General features: G+C 41.5%; 1 protein-coding gene across 1 annotated transcript in view; it reads left to right on the top strand.

Annotated features, from left to right (window-relative positions):
* MYO1H (myosin IH) overlaps positions 1 to 25392 on the top strand; it is an 835299-nt gene that overhangs the window by 442191 nt on the left and 367716 nt on the right. Inside the window, exon 21 of the mRNA XM_044068514.1 lies at positions 2099 to 2167. Within this exon, the coding sequence (XP_043924449.1) occupies positions 2099 to 2167 (69 nt within the window). The remainder of the gene's footprint in view (positions 1 to 2098; positions 2168 to 25392) is intronic.

Raw genomic sequence — 25392 nt, 5'->3', positions numbered from 1 at the left:
AAATCAATGTTGATACTGTACCTAGTGCTTAGTGGATGGCATGGTAACTGTAGCAAACCACTTGCAACAAGGTGCACTTGTATTTGTAGATTTGTAGCAAGTGATATGTGTGTGTGTGTGTGTGTGTGTGTGTGTGTGTGTGTGTGTGTGTGTGTGTGTGTGTGTGTGTGTGTGTGTGTGTGTGTGTGTGTTTTGAACATATCTTTCTCCTTTTTGGAGGGGTAACTCTTAAGCTGAGTTGCCCAGATCTGAAAGAACAGACCTACAAGAGCCAGATGAATTTAGGGGACTTCAGGGGCATTAGGTTGGGGAATGGTACCAGGAGCATCATAACTAACTATGTCCCTTGTGTCTAGTGATGCCTCTGTATATCTAATATCTGCTCATATTTGCATAAATAATTGCATCTTAAAGATCACATGTGTGGAAGCATACCTGAATTGATACCTGGCCTCTGTCTATTGTGGCTAAAGGAGCATTTTATGTTGTGTAGATAGTTGATCTATATTTGCATAATTTGCATACTTCTCTAAATATCTCAACAATTAATCAGCACAAAAAAATTACTGCTTAGCATGATATGAAACCTCACAGCTTGATGAGCTAAACGTTGCTGGCAGCATTCGTCCATCTTTGAGTTTTTGTAATCATATCAACCAATTGGGTAATGGTACTTATAGAACCTTAGGTTGTATAAAACAATTTATAATGTCTAGGAAATGAGAAATGATGAAATAATTGTTTGTTAATTACATTAAACCCAAACTTGAGTATGGAATAACAATATAGAAACCTGATAAGAAAACAAGCATGAGTAAATTGAAAAGACTACAGTGGAAATATAAAAACTGCATCCATGGGTATGAAAATGTAACTTATTATGATAGACCAAAATATATGAACTTATAAGTGTCTCATATTAACATTTAAGAGTAGACCTTATTCGGGTATATAGGGCATTTAGAGACAACTACCTCTGGGAATGACTGGGGTTATCAAAATGTAGTAGAGAATTAACAGACAGCCTTTATAGAAAATTATATAGGAATGAGAGGTCTACTAATTGGTTCCCTAAGACAGTAGCTGATACAAGGAATAGACTATCAGTTTAAATTAAAGCAAACACTAGTTTAGGTATTTTTAAGAACCACTTGGACACTTATTATGCTAGAAGGGCATTACTGTCCATGACTGAAATATTTGTATGTTTGTACGTATGATTGTAGTTTAAATGGTTACTAAACTATTGTTAAGTTGTTTATAAAACATTACAAAAATTAATATTCACTGTGTTTATTATGGTTTATTAAATCCAGTTTAAGACCTAGAATGTAAGGAATGCTATTACTGTAAATGTCAGTTTGTGCCGAATAGTTTGTCATTTACACTTCTTTAGTGGATTTTATGGTTCTAGAGCCACAAACATTTGTTTGAACTGTGAGGATATTACTTGAGTTTGTTACAAGGTCCAGGATGCAGTCACTATTCAGAACATACATGTAAACTCTCCAGAATTTTACAGAATGTGAGGAGTGCAGTCACTCAGTAATGTCAGACATCAAAGTTTCTTACTTCTTTTTCTTCATAAAATGCATGTTGGTACAAAACCTGTTCTTCTATTAGCTTTTTAAGTGAATTAAAATATTTAAAAAAATGTTTCCCTGATTTTAGCCCTTTGTTCCCCCATTATTTTTGGCTTTGCTCAAAATTCTTGGGTAAAGAAGTTCAGAGGTATATGCCAGAGCTCCCTTGGAGATGTGTATGTTTGCATGTCTGTCTGTAAATGCACATGTGTATAATAATGCAAATGAGTGTTGTCCACATGTGTAAGAGAGAAGGGTGTTTTATTAGTGAGTGAGTTTTGTGTCAGGAGGCAATCCCTTTCCAGTAAATGTAACTTAACTTAACAAAGACATTACTATAAGGCATTTTAAGAGATTCCATCCTGTTTCACAACATGATTCATCTAAAACAAATGTTACATCAGTGCAGCTGTAGATGTACATGCATGGTTAGATTTATAAGGTGTTCAGTAGCCTTGCAAGCATAGATAACTGTATAAAGATCTTTTACTAACAAACATGTGTCCCCTTCTTAGTTACAGCCATACAAGCCAGATACAAAGGATGCAGAGGAAGGAGAGACTTCTTGAAACAAAAGAATGCAGGTGAGTTTTAATTCTGTAATCTTACTTTTAAAACGATACAATAAATCCTACAGCTGAGTGAAAGAACCACCACATGTAGTACATGCCATTGGGATTCAGTGGCTTCCGTGAAATGTCTGCTTCTGTTATCCAGCAGTGTGACAAATAACAGAAGTGTTCCTTAACGTCTGTGCAATATCTGTTCTTGCTGACTAGTAATGTGACACATGACACAAGGGCTCATTGGCTTCTGGGAAATGTCTACTCCTGATGACCACTAATGTTTCAGATGACACAAGGGCTCCTTGGATACTGTGAAATAATCTGTTGGCTGCTGACCACTAATGTGACAGATGGCACAAGGGCTCTTTAGCTTCTGTGAAATATGACTCCTGCTAGCACAGTATTAATATATGGCCTGTTGCCTTATTTATTCACATTATGCAGTGGAATATTTAGATGTTATGACATGTTAGGAAAATATAACAGTCCCTCAAACCTAACTCACATTATTTATGTTCTCAAAACTGGCCACAGAGTAGGGTAAATCTGAAATATTATGGATGTCATTGCATTGTTATTGCAGGAACTGTTATCTTGCTGTGTTGCTCATATGATTTTATATGTTTACTGTGAATGCTTATACTCAAGTGTTGCCATTTGTGATCTTAAATTATATGCAGTGTACAGTAAATCAGTGCTTAACACAAGCATGAATAATGTGGCAGCACAACAAACATTAAGCACATCTAGTTTGCTTTCATTCACACACTCAGTACAACTCAGGAAGTGTAGTTCCTACATTCTTTTTGGTGCCACCATTTCTGACTGAACATACAGAAGTGCCAATCCCCAGTGAGAAAGGCTCAAGATCTAGTATCTAGTCATATCTTTTCTCTTCCATACCACACTCCTTTCTTCTAGACTCCTTTAACCGTCTTAATAGCCCAGCCCTCTGTGGCGTATAGAACTGCTGGCAATACTCGCAATGTGGTCCGACCAGGGCCCTGCAGAGTAGAAGCACAACTTGCTTGCTTCTTCACTCCATCACCCTGAGGACACCCCCCAGCATTCTGTTTGCTGCTACCATGCCTTCTCTCTCTGCTTCCAGTAGCTTAGTCTAGGTGTGAGCATCATGCCCAGGTAACATTCCTAATTTGTTGCCATCAGTTCCCCTCCCAGTTAATTGTTCACATCACAGTTGTTGTGTCATAAGTGCAGTAATTTGCATTTGTTTGTAAATATCCTCAAATGCAGTGTTTCTACCCACTTTATCAGTCTCACTTTATAGTGTGGTTCTGAAGAGGCTAAACTATGATGTCCTCAGATATGTCTGAAATGAACACAAAACTGGCCATTGCAGTACTTCACAAGTTACTGCTCTTATTCCTGACATCCCTGTCAGCACAACCATCCATGTCTCACCTATACCTATGCAGCAGCCCAGTTCCTCAATTTCAGTTCTAACCTTGAGCCCTCAATTTTCATAGTAGCTGCCTTTGCAGACAAAGACAAAAGCCCTGGTGAAAACCATTTACTAAGACTCCAATGCCAAGTTCTCTTGTAACCTAATCAAGCATTCAATCAGTTTCAACTGGCAACTGCTTCTGACCATAATTCCTCCAGAAATGCAGCCAGTCTTTCCTGCAAGATTCTGTCGATGACTTTTCCTACCACTGCTTTTAGACTCACAGGCTTGTAATTCCATTTCCTTTCCTCAGGGATACCATTCATGCCATCTTCCAGTCTTCAAGTACTTCTGCACTGACTAGGAATCTATTGAAGATCTCCATTGTGGAGCTGTCAGAACAAAGATCAAACCCTTTAAGGCTGTTCTCTTTCAGCCATTAAGGCTGTTCTCTTTCGGCTTCCTCCATCTCAAAACTAGTATCTGCCCACTTTTCTCTCCACTCTGCCCTAACGCTCTCTCTTTCTCCCAACATGGCTCCCTTCCTATTCTTTTGCGTTCTGTAGATGACTGAATTAAGTAATAATTTAACTCCATTTCTTTTTCAAAGCTTCTATGCTGTCTCTCCTATCTTTGTTCAGCCTGGCCACATATGTCTCTCTCACTATCCTTTTTGGTATATACTAAAAAGGCCTTTGCTTTCCTTCAATATCTCTTTGCAAGCTCTCTTTCAGTTTTCACCTTTATCACCCTCAGCTCCTTTGATGCCATTTTGTTTACCTTCTTGTAGCATGACTCTTTCACCTCCTCCTTACATCTCACATATAAACTGTCTTTTGTCCTAATTGCTAGCCTCAGATTTCTGTATTGTCACATTGATCATCACCTCTTTTTGCTGCTTTCTACATCCCTAACTATAGACACGATCACTCATCTCTGTTCAATTCCCACAGCTTGTTTATTACCTCAGTTTGCCTTGTCCCCTAACTCATCTTTGACCCTTTCCCCATCTCATCATAATCCACTCTCATAAAATCCCATATCAATGTCTTTCTTCTTGTCCTCTTACTATTCTTCCTGCCCTAGACCATACAGTGACATGGCCATTGTTAACCAACAGTGCCTTCACCTGAACATCCCTTGTACTTTTGTTAGAACTACATCCAGAATATTATTCTGTTTTGTACTATATTATACTAGCTGACTGAACCTCATAATCAAAGACTTCAGTCAGCTTCTGCTCTTTCCCTACCTCAGATCTTATATTCTTCAAAGCTGCCCCTGGCAGATTCAGATTTTTCATTAGTATTTCACTTATCCTGCTGCCCCAGCCCTTCAGTATCTCGTTCTTCTTCTGTGATTTGTATGGGGGGTGGTGTTGGTGTTTTCCTTGCAGACAAAAGGTACAGGGTTTGATCCTCACCTGGGTAATTAGCTAGGCTTAAAGGGTAGTTCACCTAGTACTAATCTATGAATCTATAAGAAGCATCCATATGATTATGCAGTTTTAGTTGGTGGGTTTGGTATAATGGTTATGTCTTCATCTCATAGACTATATAAATCTACCAGCATTCTCCACCGTAATCAGTCTTAACTCCTTCAGTGATTTACTTTGAGGCTAGTACACAGCATCTATCCAAAAGTATTCTCCTCTTCCTCAGTGTTAACCACCAGGAAAGTAACCCTAGGTTCTAATCAAGTCCACTCCCTTTTCCTCTTTGTAACTTATTGTATTGTTTAGCTAAATTATTATCCCCATTTCTTGTAATAATGCAGGAATGTGATTAATCATGCGGTCTTGCTTCTGTTCAGCAAGCAACAATGCCTGGCAGCGTCTTTGCTATTGTGGAAATAATGCACACTTAGGAATATTCTGAGGCCCAACTCTACAGGCATGTGTGTGTGTGAGGGTGTGTGTGTGTATGTGTGTGTGTGTGTGTGTGTGTGTGTGTGTGTGTGTGTGTGTGTGTGTGTGTGTGTGTGTGTGTGTGTGTGTGAGTGTGTTCTCGTTTGCATGTCTGTGTGCGTATGTGTGTGTGTTTGCATGTGAGTATAAGAAAGAGAGAGAGAGGTTAAGGGAGAGAGAAAGATAGACAGCACTGAGTGCTACATGCAGTCCATCGGCATGCAATCATTAGCACAGAGGAGCTAACTATCAAAGCAACTTGTGCAGCTCAGTAGAAAAGAGTGCAAAGCTCTGCAATGATCTTGACTTTGAAGTAAGCAAATTCAAACTTTGTGGCAATTAGGACATACACAAGAGAATGGCCTGCTGCAACCTAGTGTCCAAAACAGCATCTGCTAACTCTTCTCTTAAACAAGTCCTGGGGGGGATGAGGGGGGGGGTCACAAAATCAGAACAGAAGTCAGATCCAGAGATATGAACATTTGTTTGAAATGTGAGGTCATAATTTGAATATATTGAAAAGCGTAGGCTCCGCTCACGGAAGTTACAGTGTAAACTTCCTGAGCTCCAGTGGAGGGAATGAGTTAACATAATGTTGTGATTCCGGGCTGTGCAGATCATTATCAGAAAGTCCAAGGTACAAGGTATTGTAGTCATTCAAGTAGAATGAACTCAATGTCAAATAGCCATGGCTAGGTCTTGATTGTAAAATATGGGTAATGTTATATAGATGATAACATACTGATTTTGCAAGAGTATTCACAACTGTGCTAGCCAAATAATACGTCAAAGTATGCTCAGTCATGAGTAATATACTGATGAGGCTTCTGATGAACTAATTTATAACTTAACCCCAAGGTTTGGTGACCTCAGATATAGTTACATTAAGTAGGAGGGATGTGAGGGCTTTGCACGCACATAAACAACTTTTATTAGCAGCATGGTTGGCCTGTTAGTCTCAGCCAAATGGACTTCGATGTTCTGGTCATTGAGCAGACATAGCATATACATTACAACTCCCAGTCAGTACAACTCAAAGGGTTTGCTTCTTAGCCACAAACTCCAGCCTATTTCCTCCATGAAGAATAATTGGGGAAAGGTAATAAGACGGTAGTAGGAAGTCTTCCCAGTCACATATAACATTACTGTCTCCATCTTGGCAGGATTAAGCCTCAGACTGATCTTCATCCATTTACAGATATCATTCAAACAATCATTTCTAATGAAAGGAAGGATATACATGAATATAATCTATGTATAAATGATGCTTTAAACCTTTCCTTTGAAGGAAAAAAAATTGCACTTTATTCATCTGCTTTTTACTGTATTTGTGTTTCTTCCTACTTTATTACCTTATTTTGCTTTTGCCTCTTCTTAAAAGTACTCAGTTGTATTTGTTCTGCTGCATTTATTACTGCTTGGTAGTAGTCTGATTAATAACTGCAGTGGTGGTGCTGCGGTAGGGTTGTTGCCTCACAGTAAGACATTGTCCTGTTCGAGTCTCAGCTAAAGCGTCTTCTGTGTGGAGACATGCGTGAATGGGCGTACCTTCGTTGAAGGTTGTGCATCAGGGCTGGCAACTCGGCATGTAAAAATCTACTGCCAATCATTAGCGGACCGGAGTTCCGCTGTGGCAACCCCTAACTGGGAAAAGCCGAAAGACACAACAACAACATTCTAAGCCTGTTGGTTTAAGCACTTGGGCTTCAGACCATTTGTTTTGTAATCTGCACTGTTGTGGCAGGACAGGTAGCTTACATCCTTCTAAGTTGGGAATTGCTGATTGAAGGCTCAGTGTCTGTTAATCCAAAAGTGTATTAGTTCTGGTTTAAGCACTTGGGCTTCAGGCCAGTTATTTTACATTAATAAGGTTTGTGGTCTGCAATCTTGTGGGAGTAGAGACTAGATTCTGCCCTTCTGAGCTGGGAATTTCTGGTTAAAGGCTTATTGTGCCTGCTTATTTGAACTGTTTCTTTCTGAAATTGGTGCGCCTGTTTGCTGTGGCATAGACTATATTCAGGCCTAGACTATATTCAGGCCTGCTGACTCTAGCTTTGTTTGTATAACTTGAGCACTAATCCAGGCCATCTTTTTTGGAGAAGGTTCCCCTGCACCCTAGTGGCAGGAGTGTGCAGTTAGAAATTGTCTGATTGAAGACTGCTGGAACAGGGCTCAATTCTGAGCTTTTTTACTGGTTAATTGGGCAATTTGTTTAAATCAGTTTGCTCGGTTTCTATTGTTATAAAAATTGCACTTTATTCATCTGCTTTTACTGTATTTGTGTTTCTTCCTACTTTATTACTTTATTTTGCTTTTGCTGCCTGTTCTTAAAAGTACTTAATTGCATTTATTCTGCTGCATTTATTACTGCTTGTTAGTAGCCTGATTAAATTGTAACTGTTGTTCTAAGCCTTTAGTTTAAACACTTGGGCTTCAGACCAGTTGTTTTACATTAAGAATGTTTGTAGTCTTCACTGTTATGGCAGAACAGGTAGCTTATATCCTTCTAAGTTGGGAGTTGCTGATTGAAGGCTTAGTGTCTGTTATTCTAAAAGTGTATTAGTTCTGGTTTAAGCGCTTGGGTTTAGGGCCAGTTATTTTACATTAAGAAGGTGGGGTCTGCACTCTTGTGGGAGGAGAGGGTAGATTCTGTGCCTCTGAGCTGGGAGTTTCTGGTTAAAGGCTCATTGTGCCTGCTTATCTGAACTGTTTCTTTCTGAAATTGGTACACCGTGTTTGCTGATTTAAACCTGCTGAATCTAGCTTTGTTTGTATAACTTGAGCACAAATCCAGGCCATATTTTTCTGTGGAAGGTTCCCCTGCACCCTAGGGGTAGGAGTGTGCAGTTAGAACTTGTCTGATTGAAGACTGCTGGAACGGGGTTCAGTTTTTAGCTTTTTATTGGTTAATTTGTTTAAATCAGTTTGCTCATTTGCTACTGTTATATTAAAAAAAAATACACTTTATGCATCGCCACTCAACTAGGGTTAAAATATTCCCGGCGCCATAAAGTCTGCTCTTCAAATTTTCCCTTAGAACTAGCCAGTTTTTTTAGTTTTAGCACTCAAATCTGTTTCTTTGAGCTCAGCACTTGTTCAGAACTCATTGTAAGCACTAAATAAGCTACAAATCAATACAGCACTCAACTTTCCTCACTTGTCTAGAGGAAAACAGTTTCTAGTACTTAATAAATATGCACCTATCTAGGCATGTCTATGGGTCAGCTCCCGGTGTTTTCTCCTGTCTACCTGATGAATCTGGACATCTTGTGTCAATGCAGCAATTGCCTCATGTACACAGACAACCCTCTCCTCCTACCACCCAACACTACAACCTGTGAGATATGCACTTATATAGCCAAACTGGAAGCAAAGCTCTCTTCACCCAAGACTGGACTAGACAGTCAAGAGAAGAGGGTAAACACTTGCACCACACCACACTCATCACATAGTCCCTCAAAACCTACACCACCAAAACACACACATAGAAACACAAAACACACACCTACATTCACAGTGGCTCTCAATAAAAATCTGCCCAAGCAACAGAGACCTCCAAAGCATCCTCCATCCCTCCATCCCCCAACACAACCCAAATGATACATAACCCACAAACTCAGTGTGCCACCCAATCACAGCCCATAAGACATAACAACGTACCCAACACTCTAGTCATAGGTGACTCTATAGTCAGGCACACTGATGTTCCACTCATCAGGCTAAACAAGGAGAAAGGTACTGTCAGCTGCCTGTTGGGTGCCAGGATCCGCCACATAATGCACACACTCAGGTCACTCCACAACAAGTACAAATATGACTCTGTCATTGTCCATGTTGGTATGAATGACCTGAGATGTACCTCCCTGGACTACATGAAAAGAGACATGGAGGAGCTGTCCAATCTTGTAGCCCAGGCAGGTATGACCCTAGCCCTGAATAGCATCCTGCCATCACCCAGAATGATACCACAGTACAAGGACAAAATGATTGACTTCAACAATTAGTTAAGCTTCTGGTGTCATTCTAAGGGGTCCAGTATTTGTCTGCCTGGGATGACATGATCGACAGACCACGATGCTTTGCCAGGGGTGGCCTGCATTTGTCGCCCTTGGGATTCCGGATACTGGCTAAGGCTTTTGCCACCCCTATAGTGACTTTTTTAGGCAAGGTTCAAATGACAAATTCACCACCGTAACAGGTAAAGCAAGCAAAATCTGCGGGTAATACTACTTAATGCTAGAAGTCTAAACCTCAAAATGCACTCACTCGAGGCACTCCTTAAAATGGAGAACATCGACATCTGTGCAGTGACAGAGACCTGGTTCAAGACCCAGAGAGCACTCCTGCATTACCAGGCTATAATTCATACCACACCTTTCAGCCACCTAACCTGGACCAAAACACTAAAGGCGGAGGCGTGTCCATATTCATTAAGGATATCCACACCTCCAGGCTAGTTGCTCAGCATAATGCATCCGAGATTATCCAAGTGCAACTAACTCTGGGCAAGACCACAATCCGAATTGTAGCTTGCTACAGATCCCCCACCATGCCCCAGTATTCCCACCCCTCATTTCTTGATACACTGGAAAATATTAGGGTATAATCTAACACCATAATAATAGGCGATTTCAACTACCCCACCATTAACTGGGAAAACTAGTCATGTACCAACTCTTTTGCTCAAGATTTTCTGGAATTCATAAATTCCAACACCTTCGATCAACTTATCCACACCCCCACCAGGGGCAGCATTATCCTAGACCTGGTCATTACCAATATGGGCAACCGGTGTTCCACACCAGGGGTCAATTCCTCATTGGTCAGATCCGTTCACAAGCTAATCACCCTACACATCCACATCCCACCCCCACCCCCCCATTAGGGAAACCACCGTAAAAATTTTCTCCAGAGCCAACTTCACGCTTCTTAAGACAGAAGTGGCAAACTTCACGACACCCATGCAGATGGACAATAGAGGTATGATTGCTGAATCCTACACAAATGCACTTTATAAGCACTTACACAAGCGCATGGATCATGCTATCCCTAACAGAAACAAGATGCTATCCTCCAAAAAAAGGAAGCCAATATGGTGGTCCCCTGCCATAAACAAACTCTACAACAGAAGAAAGAAATTGCTGCAAAAAAGAGTAAAATCCCATGACTGGAGGAACTCCCTGGTCAGCCTCAGTAAGAAGCTGAGATCCCTCATAAAATCCTCCAAAGATAGTTATGAAAACAAATTTGCCACTGTTTCTAAAGACAACCACAAACCATTCTATAGCTATGTCAAGAATCTCAATGGCAACACTCAGATCTGCTCTGAGTTACAGCACAATGGCACTAAATATACAGAACCAACTGATATTGCCAACTGGCAAATAGGTTCAGTGCTAAATTTACCCCCCTCTCACTCCCTAAAGGGCCCATCTCTATTCTGGAAGAATGCAAAGTTCCTGAAATCATGGCTGAACAGGTAAAAAACACACTCTCTAAAGCCAAGAACACAGCATCCATGGGACCTGACAACATCCCAGGCTGCATTCTACATGAACTACAGAATGAACTGGCACCCCACCTAAGTATCATGTTCAGTCATAGCCTCACCTCAGGCTTTGTGCCCACTGAATGGTGCACAGCGATGGTTATCCCACTCCACAAAGGGGGATCCACCACAGACCCCTGGAACTACCGCCCCATTAGCCTGATGAGCCTGGTCTGCAAGGCCATGGAACGTATCATCATGGAACTTATAAACAAAGACATTGGTAATCTCCAAACTCTGGACCCCACCCATTTTGGGTTTGTAAAAGGCAGATCATGTCTCCTAAACCTGACAGACGTCTTTGAAGTAGTTACCAAAGCCGTAGATGACAGTAAGATGGTTCACACAGCCTATCTAGATCTCGTCAAGGCTTTCGACACCATCCTCCACTCTGGAATTATAGATAAACTCACTAAACTAGGTATAAATCCCTATGTCATAAGATGGGTTGCCAAATGGCTCACTGACAGAACCCACACTGTGAAAGTAGCAGTCTCCAAATCCGACTTCAGACCAGTGACAAGTGGAGTACCACAGGGTTCAGTCCTAGGTCCTCTCCTGTTTGGTATCTACTTCTCTGAAGTACAGGCTAACACAGAAGGTCTTTGGCTAATGAAGTTTGCAGATGACTGCAAACTAGAAGCCATAATCAAAACTCCTAATGATGTGGACATCCTACAAAAGGGCCTCACTGAGACAGATGCCTGGTGTCAAAGTCATAGCTTCAAGCTCAATGCCAAAAAGTGCACTGTCATTCCTTTTGGTAAAAACTTTGTACCCATGAACTACCACATAGGCAGTAGTCTACTTAACACCAAAAGTGTGATAAGAGACCTTGGGACACAGGTGGACAGTAGTCTCTCCTTTGATAATCACATTGCCACAGAAGTCAGGAAATCCTTCTACGTGGCACACCTCATCACAAAAGTTTTCTCATCCCGGAAAAAAAGAGGTCATTGTTCCCCTCTACTCATCACTCATTATACCCATTATAGAGTACAATGATCCTTTTGGTATGTACCTTTTAAGACATCTACAACAACTGGAAAGGCCGCAGAAATACCTCACAAAGAGGATTACCGGCCTCAAGCAGATGCCCTATGCAGACCTTCTCAAAAACTCCAGCATTACTCCATTGCATATCGCCTACTCAGAGGTGATCTTTGCCTAACATACAAAACTATGTCAAACCCAGAGCTGTTGGACATGCTACACTTAAAGAAATCCCAATCCTTCTGAGCTACATGCTCTAGGGACCCAAACCTTGTCACCACAATAAACAGAACATGCTGGAGGGATAGATTCCTGTCCCAGCGACTTCCCATACTCTGGAACAAACTACCTATCTATATCAAACAAAGCTCCTCATTAGCACTCTTCAAGAAAAATCTTGATGATTGGATGGGAAATAAGAAATTCACCCCGGGATCACTTCTGTGGCTCTGCTTGACAGGGGCACAGGAAAATAATTTTCTTGGGTGGCGAAAGCGAGGGTACCTTTTTGGCTAGGCTTATATAGGCCCTAGGGCCATTAGCCTAGTACCTACCTATGAATCTATAAAGATCTGCTAAGCATAATTCCATTTTTCCACCCATGTTTTGACTTGTAAACTGCTTCTTTAACTAAATATTGTAGCATATTCTTGCATCTGTAAATATGCGTGTGTGTGTGTGTGTGTGTGTGTGTGTGTGTGTGTGTGTGTGTGTGTGTGTGTGTGTGTGTGTGTGTGTGTGTGTGTGTGTGTGTGTGTGTGTGTGTGTGTGTATATATATATATATATATATATATATATATATATATATATATATATATATATATATATATATATGGGTTGCCTTCAGTTTCCCGACAAACGACTTCACCGACACGCATTCCACCGACATGTCAATTCACTGACATTTCCATATCTGACGTCAACCACCCGGTTAGTAAACATTTGGCCATCCCAATAAACTACACTACCCAAAAAAACTGAACCACCAATGTGGGGGGAGCTTCAGCCCCCACACCCCCCTTACTGAATATACCAACTCCAAGAATGCAGTACCGCGGGGGTAAGGGGCAAAGTACAAGTTGATGGCCGAGTGTCTACTAACCGTGTGGTTAACGTTGAGTTTGGAAGTGTTGGTAAATTGGCTTGTCGGTAAAGTCATCTGTCGGGAAACTGAAGGTAACCCATATATATATATATATATATATATATATATATATATATATATATATATTTTTTTTTTTTTTTTTAGCATATCTTTGTATCTGGAAATATGTTTTGTTCATTTCTTATGTGCTCCTACTCACCTGGGCTCTGCCTGCAAATGGTCAATTGAGATCAGTGCACTACCCTAGAAACAAATATAAATAAATGAATAAATAAAACACCTAGCACTTACCATTGCAATATTGTAGCACTCCCTCTTCAAAAATTCTGAATGCCAAATTCAGCTCTTAGCTTTAATTCTGAAAAAGTAAACTGCTAAACAGCTTTCAAACCAAAGATGAGAAGTCGAAGAATTCCACATCACCGAAGCTCCAAGCGTAACTTGGCAAAGTGAAAAGAGTCAAAGCCCTTAGACAAATCATGAGAGACTGACCCAGTCAGTTTACCCTGCTCTAGTTTCAGTAAAATGCTATTAATTAGGACTGAAGTCACAGTTTTCCTGCTATGATTCTTCTTAAAGCCATGTTGACGTGGACCAAGTAATTAGTAAGAGATTTATTTATTTATTTGTTCTTTGGTAAACGGGAAAGTCCAACTGAACCAATGGCCCATTTTCAGCAGAGGCCTGGGGAGAAAAGCTCCACAAGGGATAGGGCCTTTAGTTGGTCTGCATAAGTTATGTGTCTTATGCTTTGTATTTCTTAGTGAGAAACCTCTGCATCTGCTCCAGTTGCTATAATAGGATGGTTAGACACATGCAGAAAGGTACATTGTACTCAATTATGGGCCTAATGAGGATTGAGTACAATGGCACTATGACTTCCTTTTATCTTGATGCCATGCCTTTACTTATAAGTTGAGCCACACAGAAGGATTTCCTGAGTACCATAGCTACTTGGTGGTCAAATTTAGGTAACTCTCTATCAGTGTTCTAGGTCCCTCACCACTGGGTCTACTTTTAGGCATGTGCTATAAATATTATAACTTGGAGGGATATCTGATTTATAAGGGTATGATTATGTATTTTTTAGCATTTAGTCTCAGACCATAGTTTTAGCACCAGTTGTTTGCCATTTTTAGGCCTGTTTTTAGGGTGTCAACATTATTTTGAGATATAGTGATTGCTCCCAGCTTACAGTGATCAGCAAACTTGGGGAGCCAGAAGCCCCCAACATTGTCGTTAATTTCAGAGAAGTATATACCAAACAGAGGGGTCCCAACACTGAGCCCTGTGGGACAATGCTAGTAACAGGTTTCTTATTGGAAGTGGATTTACCTATCCAGACAATATGTATCCTGTCAGTGAGCCAGTTTCTATCCATCTGACGATGTAGAGGTTTATGCCTAACTCAGTAAGTTTATCTATGATCCCCAAGTGGGGGATTGTGTTGCAAGCTTTGGCCAGGTCTAGATAAGGGGTGTGCACCATTTTACCTTCATCCATGGCCTTAGTGACTTTCTCAAAGAAGTCCACCAGATTTAGCAGGCAAGAACTCCCTTTGACAAAGACAAATTAGGTCTGGTCCAGTGTTTGAAGATTTTCTATGTCATTTTTGATCAGGTCCATGATAATTTTCTCCATTGCTTTGCAGATAAGACTGATCTAGCTTATGGGTCTGTAGTACTCTGGGTCAGTTGATGGGCCCCCCTTATGCAGAGGGACAACTGTTACAGTCCTCCATTCCCTGGGGCAAAGCTCATCATGAGGCTGTGGTTAAATAGGGTTTCTAGTGGCCCTGACAGATTCTGTTTTAAGCCATTTAAGAGGCATCCTAGAATGTTGTTGGGATCCATTGAGGTTGTGTTTGAACATTCGTGTGTGCAGTAAGGACCTGTTCCCTAGTAATGACCGATACGTTGCAGGTATTTCTTTGGGAGTTTTAGGAGGTGATGGGGTGGTTAAACTGAACTTGTCAGCCAGCAGGTTTGGTATAGTTTCAGGCTGGGTGTAAATGTTGCCATTCATGATTAACTTGGCACATTGATGAGTGTTTCCCTGAGGTTATGAACATAACTAAAAAGTCTTCTGGTTATGTTTCATCTGGGAGGCTATCTTTGCTCATAGTTTCCTTTGGCAGATTTGACCAGATCTCTGATTTGTTTGTTTAGACTGGTGAGTGTCTTTTTGCACTGTTTTGTCTGTTCCTGCTTGGCTTTGGAGAGGATTTTTTTCCCTTTTGTTGAATAGCCTACTTATGCTTATTTTTGCTAGTAATCATAGGTTTGACTCAGACAGGTACTGCAGCTATGAATGTGGTTGTACAATGCTTTTGTATACAGTTAAGAGTAAGCTTCAGTATTATCTGGGTTTGGTGGGGTTTGGAAGTTTAATAAGCTGTCACTTACTTTGAGGTAACTGGCCTTCGCAAAGTTCTTAACAAGTCTGGAGTTTGATGGGGGTTCTAGGTTAGTTTTAATACAAAAAGGGATCATTTATGGTCAGATCTTACCAGGAAGGAGTTAATGCATGGGAGAGAGCATCATCCCCCATGTTTGTAAGTACTATTTCTAGGATATTTGCACATCTAGTTGGAGAGCTAACTAGTTTCTCCAGGGTGTTTGCATTGATGAAGTCCAAAAACCTCTGAGCAAGTGAGTTATGGGTCATACAAGTCTCCCAGTCCATGGAGAGTTGAAGCCACCCATAAGTATGGTGTTAGGCTAAACATTAAGAGATTCCAGTAGGGTTAGGTAGGAGGTGTGGTTTTCCCGACTCATGTTAGGGGATCTGTAGATAGCAAAGATATGATGGGGGGGGGGGTCACATCTATGGTTAGTTGTTCATGGCTCAGCTCAAGCAAGTCATGTTGTTGAACCAGTCTAGTAGTGCATTTGTCTTTATCCTGAGCTGATGGGGATTGAAATGTATGAAAGGCATTGTAGTCTTGGATAGCTGGGTGCTTTCCATGGATCTGAATCATGTTTCCATGGCTGCAAATATGTCTGCATTCTCCAGCGTGCGGAGTGCTTCCAGTGAGTGCAGTTTTTTATTAAACTCCTAGTACTGAGCAGCAGTACATTTATGTAGTTGAGAGCGATTTTTGTTATGTTGGAGGGGTTAACAACTTAGCATGGCCTAAAAATTTTTTGCCAAGTGGTGACAAATGCAAACCATCTTTGGCAAAGCATTGTGGTTGGTCAGTCACGTCTCCCCAAGCTGACAGATATTGGATCCCCTTGTTGTGATGCCAGAAGCTAAGCCAATTGCTGAAGTCAGTCCTTTTTTGCTGGTACTGTGGCATTACCATCATTGGTGAAGGTAGGATGCTATTCTTATCCTCCTGGGATACATATTCAGAGAGCTCCATCATGCCTCTCTTCATGTAGTCCAGTGAGGTACATCTTCTATGTCCACATGGACTATTACCATGTCATACTGGTACTTGTGGTTTAAAGACCTAAGTGCATGTGTGATTAGCAAATATTACATATACAGCTCTGGGCTCTTTGAATGTTCTACAAATAGGCTCATCACCCGATTTTCCTTATTTATTAAAGGGATTCTGAGTATGGCCCATTCAGCACATTCCAATTTAAATAATACTTCCGCATACTCCAGTCTTTGCAGTTCTAGCTCTTCTTTAGTCTTAAGTGCATATTCCTCTGTACAAACTTTATGAAAATATGGTCTTGCATTTTGTACCAGCTCAGCCTTTGCCTTAATGCTATTCAAAGTTCCAAGGTTCCAGTTTTGTTGGTATGAACTCTCATTTCCTTCAGCCAGAAGCTATGACAGAGCTGTAACTTGTTACTGCCCTTTCGAGACAACATGTAATGTCTTTGAATACCAGTTTATTTCAGTTTCCATGTTCACTATCTACTAAATAGTGCTGGACCTTCCCTTCCCTGTTTAGCACAAAAATGTAGCATCGCAGTTCACAGTCATAATCATTCTACCTCCAGGGGATACTTTTTCACCTCTGCATATCTTCAGCTGCATTGCCATGTTTTTCCCCCTCAGATATCTTTGAAAGTATTTTCTTAGAGTCAGAAATGGAAATTAAAGGCAATGCTCCCTTAGTGTCCATTTCTTTTTTTTAATATGCTTAAACTGGTAAGTATATGATCAGTAAATAATATTATATTTTGTTTTCTTTCTATCTTCTGGAAAATTTCATATAAAATATTATTGTATAAAAAAATAATAAATAATGGGCCAGAATCTAAAAGATTTACTCTCATTGTAATTCTGTTCTGATTCCAAAATAATTGCTTTAAGTGTAAGTCACTTAGTTCAGTGTAAGGCCTATCTATAAACAGGCTTACTATGGGGACCAGATTCCAAAACACTGGTCTCAGTGTAAGTGGTCACTTATACTGAGAGCAAGTCTTTTGAATCAGGGGCCAATATCTTTTTATTGGCAATATCAGTTTGACTGCCTTGCATAAATAATTCCTGAGCAGAAAAAAATTCTTCCACATAGATATTTTTCCAGTATAATAAATTAATATCTCTTTTGTCATCTAAAAGCACTTAATTCTGTGTTGTTGTTCTCTTACGTTATACTCTTTTTTTCTGTATTTTGTTGAACATTTCTTAGAGTTAGTGAACTTATTTCCAAGGATTCCTGATACTGCAGAAATTCTGACCTTTGTTGTAAAACATTTGTTACTGCATTTGAGCTGAAATCTAGTCTGTTTTACATTGAGAGGGTTCTTTTGCACTCTGGTGGGAGCAGAGCTAAATTCAACCAAGTTGGAAACTGTTGGTGGAAAGTTTATTGTGTTTTTATCTGACTGGCCTGAGGGATTATCTGTGTAAAAAATGTTCATCCTGCTGGTATAAAAGCATCACACAAACACAGATCCCCATGCCTTGTATATAAGCAAATCTCTCCAGTTTAAAATCCTCTATAGGAAATGCTGTCCATAGTCTCCCACTGTTCGCAGATGCTCGAAGAGCTGCCAGTACTACTGCAGGTCATCTAACTGGAGCTGCTCAAAATTTGTTGGCTTTTGCTAGAGGTCTGGAGATATTCTGCTAAAAACCGAAGCACCCACTGCTAAAAGTGAAAACATAAGTACTTTTTGAATTTTCTTTGCACTTTGCTGACTGTATTTTATCATTTTGTTGATTTTTACTGTATATTTCTGCAATTTAAAAAAGCTGTTCTGTTGCTTTAAGTAGCGAGTACATAGCCTATACTAAATTCAGATCTGCTGATTCTAGACTGTATTGTTACACTTGAGCACCATTCCAGCCATCTAACGTTACGAGAGCCCTGCCTGCACCCATGTGGCAAAACTGTGTAGTCTGACCCTCATCTGAGTTGGAGATTACTGGAGGAAAGCTCATTGTGTGCTTTCCCAGGGTAGTTTAGTTTAAAATTGTTTAATTCCACCTGTATTTAAGCCTCGCATTTGCTCAGGTTTGCTCTCTCTTAACTGGAGCTGCTTTACTTTTGGCGAGCTTTGCCAGAGGTCTAGAGAGATTCTGCTGAAATCCAAAGGATCCACTCCTAAAACTGAAAAAAATAAGAACTTGTGAGTTTCCTTTGCACTTTGCTAACTGTATTTTATCATTTTGCTGTCTCATTTTGCTGATTTTTACTGCATGTTTTGCTCTTTAAAATAAGATGTTCTATTACTTTAAATAGCTAGTACTTAGCATAGATTAGATTCAGATCTGCTGAATCTAGACAGTATTGTTACACTTGAGTACTATTCCAGCCATCTTACATTAGGAGGACCTTGCCTGCACCCTTGTGGCTAAATTGTGTAGTCTGAGCCTCATCTAAGTTTGAGGATACTGGAGGAAAGTTCATTGTGTGGCTTCCCATTGGTAGTTTAGCTTAAAGGTGTTTAATTTCACCTGTATTTAAGCCTTACATTTGCGCATAGCTGGACACCGTGCAACGGGGTTCAGCAGTGCCCTGTATAGACGCAAATGCCTTGAAAGACAATTTTCTCCTAGACATCTGTTGGTGACTCTTCCCAAGCTTCCCTGCTGCATTGCGGGAAACTCAGTTGTGCACTGAGAAGCATTGCCATAGTTTTCACCCCTAGCCTTCAATAGAATAACCCACTTTGTTAATCCTAGAGCAAAATCTGGTCAAACTAGCCCACTCCCCAAAAGTAGTCACAGTAAAACCCTGCCATAATATACAGTCATTTTCCAAACATTTCTCCAGCCAATGTGATTGATATGGGCATCCTGAAGCAATGTAATTGCCTCATGTATACTGATAGCCACTTACTCCTAAAACAAACACATTAAATATGTGAGAGATATAATTGCACTATGAATTTGGAACAATTCTTTCACATAACAACAAACCGGACATCAAACAGGTTGTCAGTGCACACACACATCACCTTTCACACAAAATAAGATCACAACACATAAACTCACACACATGGAGGTACTCAAAAGATCAGAGACCTCCCAAGTGCAAACCAGTTGCACACACTGCAAAGCACATAGAATCCACTACACATAACAACACACATACCAGTGTTATGGTAAATAAGCCCATAAGTCAAAACACCTCAAAACCAAATGTCCTTCTCATAGATGACTCCATAGTGAGACACACAGATGGCCCCTCACCAGGCTGGACAAGGAGAAGGTCACAGTCAGCTGCCTGTCAGGCTCCAGGATCTGTCAAATCACACACGCACTCAAGTCACTCAACAACAATTACCATTACAACTCTGCCATAGTACATGTTGGGGATGAATGATTTGAATTGTACTTCTCAGGACTATATTGAGACATGACTAAACTCTCAGATTATGTGTCCCAGGCAGGTATGTCCATGGCGCTAAGCAGCATTCTACCTTTTCCCAGAATGATTCTACAATATAGACAAAAAAGGATTTACTTCAACAATTGGCTTAGATTCTGGTGTCAATCAGGGGGAGATCCAGTATCTGTCAGCGTGGGAAGACATGATTGACAAACCACTCTGCCTTGCCAGAGATGGCCTTCACCTGTTTCCTCTAGCCTTTCAGATACTGGCAAAGGTGATTGCCTCCCCCATAGCACCTTTTTTAGACAATCTCAAAACAACAACATTTCTGACATAAAAAATCCACTCAAGACAGACTCAAGGTTATGCTGCTTAATGCTAGGAGCCTAAAACAGGAAACTGCACTCCCTGGAAGCACTCCTCACCTTGGAAGAAGCTGATGTTTGTGCAGTCCGTGAGACATGGTTCAAGTCTGCAGAGAGCACTCCAGCTCTGCAAGGCTATAATGCCTTCCACACCTTCAGATCCCAATATGAGTTTGAAACAACCAAGGGTGGAGGTGTATCAATCTTCATTAAAGCCAAATATACCTTAGGATCATAGGATTATAGGAAGTTACTAGGCTATTGGCCCTGAGGCCCTTACAAGCCTAGTCAAGATTTAGGCCATGTTCCAACAAGTCAGCACCCTATGCCGCTGTCCAGCAGGGACACAGGTGGAATCCCAGGGGTGTATTTCCTGTTCCCCATCCAGTTATCCAGGTTGCACTTAAAAGGGTTAATGAGGTACTGTGCTTGACATGGACAGGGATTCTATTCCACAAAAGGGGGAGTCGCTGGGACTCAAATCTGTCCTGCCAACAAGTCCTATTGATGTAACAGACCAGGTTGAGGTTGTGCATGTGGGTTACTCGAATGAAGCTTGACTTCTGGATATGCAGCACTCCCATCAAGGCATGGTCTGAGATTGCTTTGTATACCAGACAGAGGTCACCAAGTGGAGCTTGACTTGCAGATATGTAGCAGTCTCATGAAGGTAGGGTCTGAAATTGCTTTTTATGCCAGACAGAGGTCACCTCTAAGGAGTCTGTTGGAGACTGAGTAAAGGGACAGGACCTTTAGCCTACCTGTGTAGGGTATATGTTTGAGGCCCTGGATTCTCCTGGTGAGGAACTTGTGTGGTCTCTCCAGCATCTGCATGTGCTTTGTGAGGTACATGCCGAAAGGGGCATTGTACTCAATAATGGGTTTTATAAGGGGAAGAACACAGGCATGTTATGACCACCTTGTCCGTGCATGAGATACCTTTATTAATGAGGTGGGCCATGTAGAAAGCTTTCAGTACAGTGGAGGCAATATCGTGGTCAAAATTCAGTTTGCTATCAACTTGGGTGCCCAAGTCCCTCACGACTGATTGTGTGCTTAGGACCTTATTATTAATGTGATAATTTCTGGGGACATCACTCTCCCCAAAGGGGATGATGATGTATTTTTTGGCATTCGGTTTAAGGCCATGTTTCTGGCACCAGTCATTTGTTTGGGTGAGACCCTATTGGAGGATGTCCACATCACTAGGGGAACTGATGGCAGCACCCAGCTTGCAGTCATCTGCAAACTTGGTCAGCTATAGCCCACTGGTTTTGGCCTGCACCTCAGAAAAGTATATCCCAAACAGAGACCCCCCAATACCAATCCCTGGGGTATACCACTCGTTATGGGTCTACTGCTTGAGGTGGCTTCCCCTATTTTGACTAGGTGGGTTCTATCAGTGATCCAGTTTGCTACACATCTGGTAACATATGAATTGATGCCTAGTTGAAAAAGTTTATCTATTATACCTGAGTGGGGAATAGTATAGGAAGGCTTTGGCCAGGTCAAAGTAGGCAGTGTGCACTGTCTTCCCCCTGTCCATGGCTTTGGTAACTGTCTCAAAAAGTCAACCAAATTTAACAGGCATGACCTCCCCTTGATGAAACCAAACTGTGTGGGATCGAGTGTTTGGAGGTTGCCAATGTACTTGTTAATGAGGGCCATGATAATCCACTCCATGGCCTTGCAGATCAGGCTAGTTAGGCTGATGGGTCTATAATTTCTTGGATTGGTGGACACTCCACCTTTGTGCAAAGGGATGACAGTAGCTGTCCTCCACTCAGCTGTGATGAAACCCCAGGCTTTGACTGAATAGGCTGCCTAATGGTGCTGCAAGTTCCTGCCTGAGTTCATGTAGGATGCAGTCTGGAATGTTATCGGGTTCCATGGAGTCTGTATTTTTTGCCTTTGAGAGGGCAGTGATGACTTGGTCCCTAGGATAAGGGGAGGGGCAGGTACTAGGGATGTCCTGATTTACTGATGGGGGGAACAGAGGGGTGAAGTTTTCACTGAACCTGTCTGCCAGCAGGTTGGCTATATCTAGGGTGTTTGGGTATGTGATGTCCTTGACCATCAGTTCTGAGCAGATCTGGGTGCTTCCTTTGAGATTGTGGACATATGTGAAGAAGGCCTTATGACTGTCCTTAGGAGATGTGCCCAGTTTGAACTCAAAGTTTGCTTTGGAGGATTTCACTAGTGCTCTTATTTGTTTGTTTAGGCTAAAGAGAGACTGCTTATAATTAGGCACCTGCTACTTCTTGGTCCTGGACAGCAATTTTTTTCCTTTTATTATAGAATGTATTTATTGCAGATGTCCACCAGACAGGTTTACTCTTCCTTGAGGAGGAGGATTTTGTCCTGTTGGGTGTTCCTGATTCCATGTAGCTATATAAATGCTTGTATAGTACCTTGCTGTAGGTATGGAGGGGGAGGAGGCTGTGAAGCTGTTTATACCTTCCCTCAGGAGGTTTTAATCAGCTTTGAAGAAGTTTTGTTGTTTGACCTTAGCTAGGGGAAGGTCAGGGGAGATGGTGACTCTGAAAGTGACCGCTTTGTGGTTAGATCTTACCAGGGATGATGCTACTGTAGAGATGCTGTAGTGGTTACTCATGTTGGTTAATACCAAGTCCAAGATATTTTCACCTCTTGTGGGGGTGTCGATCAACTGGTCCAAGGCATTCACACTGACAAAATCAAGGAATCTCTGAGCATTTGTGTTTTGGCATGACTATTTCTTCCAGTCCATGGTTGCATATTAAAGTCGCCCAGCATCCGGGTAAAGGGTTGAATCTTGATAGATTTGAAGTGGTCCATATAGGTGGAGTGGGCATCCTGAGTCAAAGTTGGAGGCCTATAGCTAGCTGTGATTTGAATAGGGTTTTTGTCAATTGTTAATGGCACCTGGAGTGTCTCCCGTGCATCATACTGTCTGACCAGCCTGGAGGTGTGTATGTCTTTTATATATATTGCAACTCAACCTCCTTTTGCTTTGCTGCCCACAGTTTGGGTTCTAAATGTATGATAGTATGAGTAACCTGGTACAGCTGGGGTGCTCTCCACAGCTTTGAACCAGGTTTCTGTCACTGCACAAATGTCAGCATCGTTCAGTGTTAAGAATGCTTGCAATGAGTTCAGTTTCATGCTTAGACTCCCAGCATTTAGCAGCATCATCATAACCTTTAATTTACGTTTTGATGAAATTTTCATGTTGGTAGTTTTGACCTCATAGCATTGCCCAAAACAGGCACTATGGGGGAGGAAAAAGGCTTTGTTAGGAGCCTGAAGCCCAAGGGAGACAGATGCAGGCCATCTCTGGCAAAGGATCCTGGTTTGTCAATCATGTCATCCCAGGCTTCAGGTACTGGATCCCCTTGGAATGACATCAGAAACTAAGTCAATTGTTAAAGTCAGTCATTTTCTGTTTGTATTGAGGCATCATTCTGGGTGACGGTAGAATGCTGCTTAAGGCTAGGAACATACCTGCCTGGGACACATATTTAGCAAGCTCGATAATATCTCTCTTCATATAGTCCAGGGAGGTACTTCTCAAGTCATTCACACCAACATGGACTATGATAGAGTCATAACAGTACCTGTTGAGAGACTTGAGTGCATGGGTGATAGGGTGGATTCTGGCACCTGACAAACAACTAACTGTGACTTTCTCCTTATCCAGCCTGGTGAGGGGCACATTTGTGTGTCTCACAATGGAGTCTCATATGACTAATATGTTGGGTTTATGTTTAGGCCTTAGTGGCTGTGAGACAAAGGTGTGTGGACTATGTGTGGTGTGTGGTGTGGTGGGCAGTGGAGTTCGCGTGTGTTTTTGCCTCGAAGGTGTCTTTTGTTTGGGTGTGTTTTTGTTGAGGACCTCCGCATATGTAGGGGTGTGTTGTGTAGGTGTGTGTGGTGTTTGAGGTGTGGTGCTTGTGCTGACATCCTTCTCAGTGTCAGATATACTGGCTTGTGGGGGAGAGAGCAATGACGCTAGGTTCTTGATCTAATTGCATCCCTCACAAATTGTGTTCCTATGTGGTAGTAGTAGAGGGTTGTCCGTGTACATGAGGCAGCTGCTACACTGTCTCAGGATGCCCATATCAACCAGACTGGCAGGAGAAAATGTATGAAATTGTCCATCTATATTTGTCAGAAACTGAGGGAGAGAGGTCAGAGAGAGCTAAGAGGGTAAAGGTGGAAGGTCTAAGAGACTGGTTAAACAGTATGACTCTCTTGAGCTACTCCAGGTCCAACTAACTATAAGTAAAACACTGTACCACATCATTGCTAGTTATAGGTCCCCCACCAAGAACCAAGAGAAGCACACCACATACCTGGACTTACTAGAGTCATTCACTATACAACCAAACACTTTGAGCCTGGGAGAGTTCAACTATCCTTCTATCAATTGAGTGACATAGACAAGCACAAACATGCTTGCTCTGAGGTTCCTGGACTTTGTCAATACAAATGCCCCACAAGGGGCTCAAATGTCCTAAACTTTGTACTCACTAGCATGGGTGGGGGTCACTGCACTACCCCCTGTGTGTTGCCCACCCTGGCAAGGTTAGATCATAAATCGGTCTCATTCAAAGTAAAGATTAGACCTTACACCCCCACAGGAGCAAAAAAACTGAAAAATTTCTCCAAAGCAAACTACACCCCACTAGGTGATGGTATAAAAAGTTTCAAACCCCCTGCTAACACAGCCAACAAAGACTCCTATGCAGAGGAGTACACAAATTCCCTGTATAACCACTTAAAGAACTGTATAGACGTGGCTGTACCTGACCAAATCAAAACCAGGTCCTCCTGAAAAGACAGGCCACCCTGGTGGACCTCAAGTATAAATAGGTTATATAAACAAAAGGAAGAAATTGATGCCTAAGAACAAGAGAGAAGTTACTCATCAGAAGAATAATGCCCTCCACAGCTTTAACTAGCAAATCAGATATCTTGGAAAGTCCTATATAGCTAGTTACGAAGCTAATTAGCATCCCTAGCTAAGGATAATCATAAGGTATTCTTTAGCTATGTCTAAACTCCCATCTATGTGCTGAACTTATAGTGAATGGTACCTCTCATACTGTATCTGAGGAAATTGTCAACCTGCTAGCTAACAGATTGGTGCAAACTTCACCCCCCCTTTCTCCACCAGCCATACCCCA

The sequence above is a fragment of the Protopterus annectens genome, chromosome 4.part0, assembly GCF_019279795.1.
Source record: "Protopterus annectens isolate FY-2018-M chromosome 4.part0, PAN1.0, whole genome shotgun sequence".
Classification (NCBI taxonomy): domain Eukaryota; kingdom Metazoa; phylum Chordata; order Ceratodontiformes; family Protopteridae; genus Protopterus; species Protopterus annectens.
The sequence above is the reverse complement of the archived record's forward strand: the minus strand, read 5'-3'. Positions and strand labels throughout refer to the sequence as shown.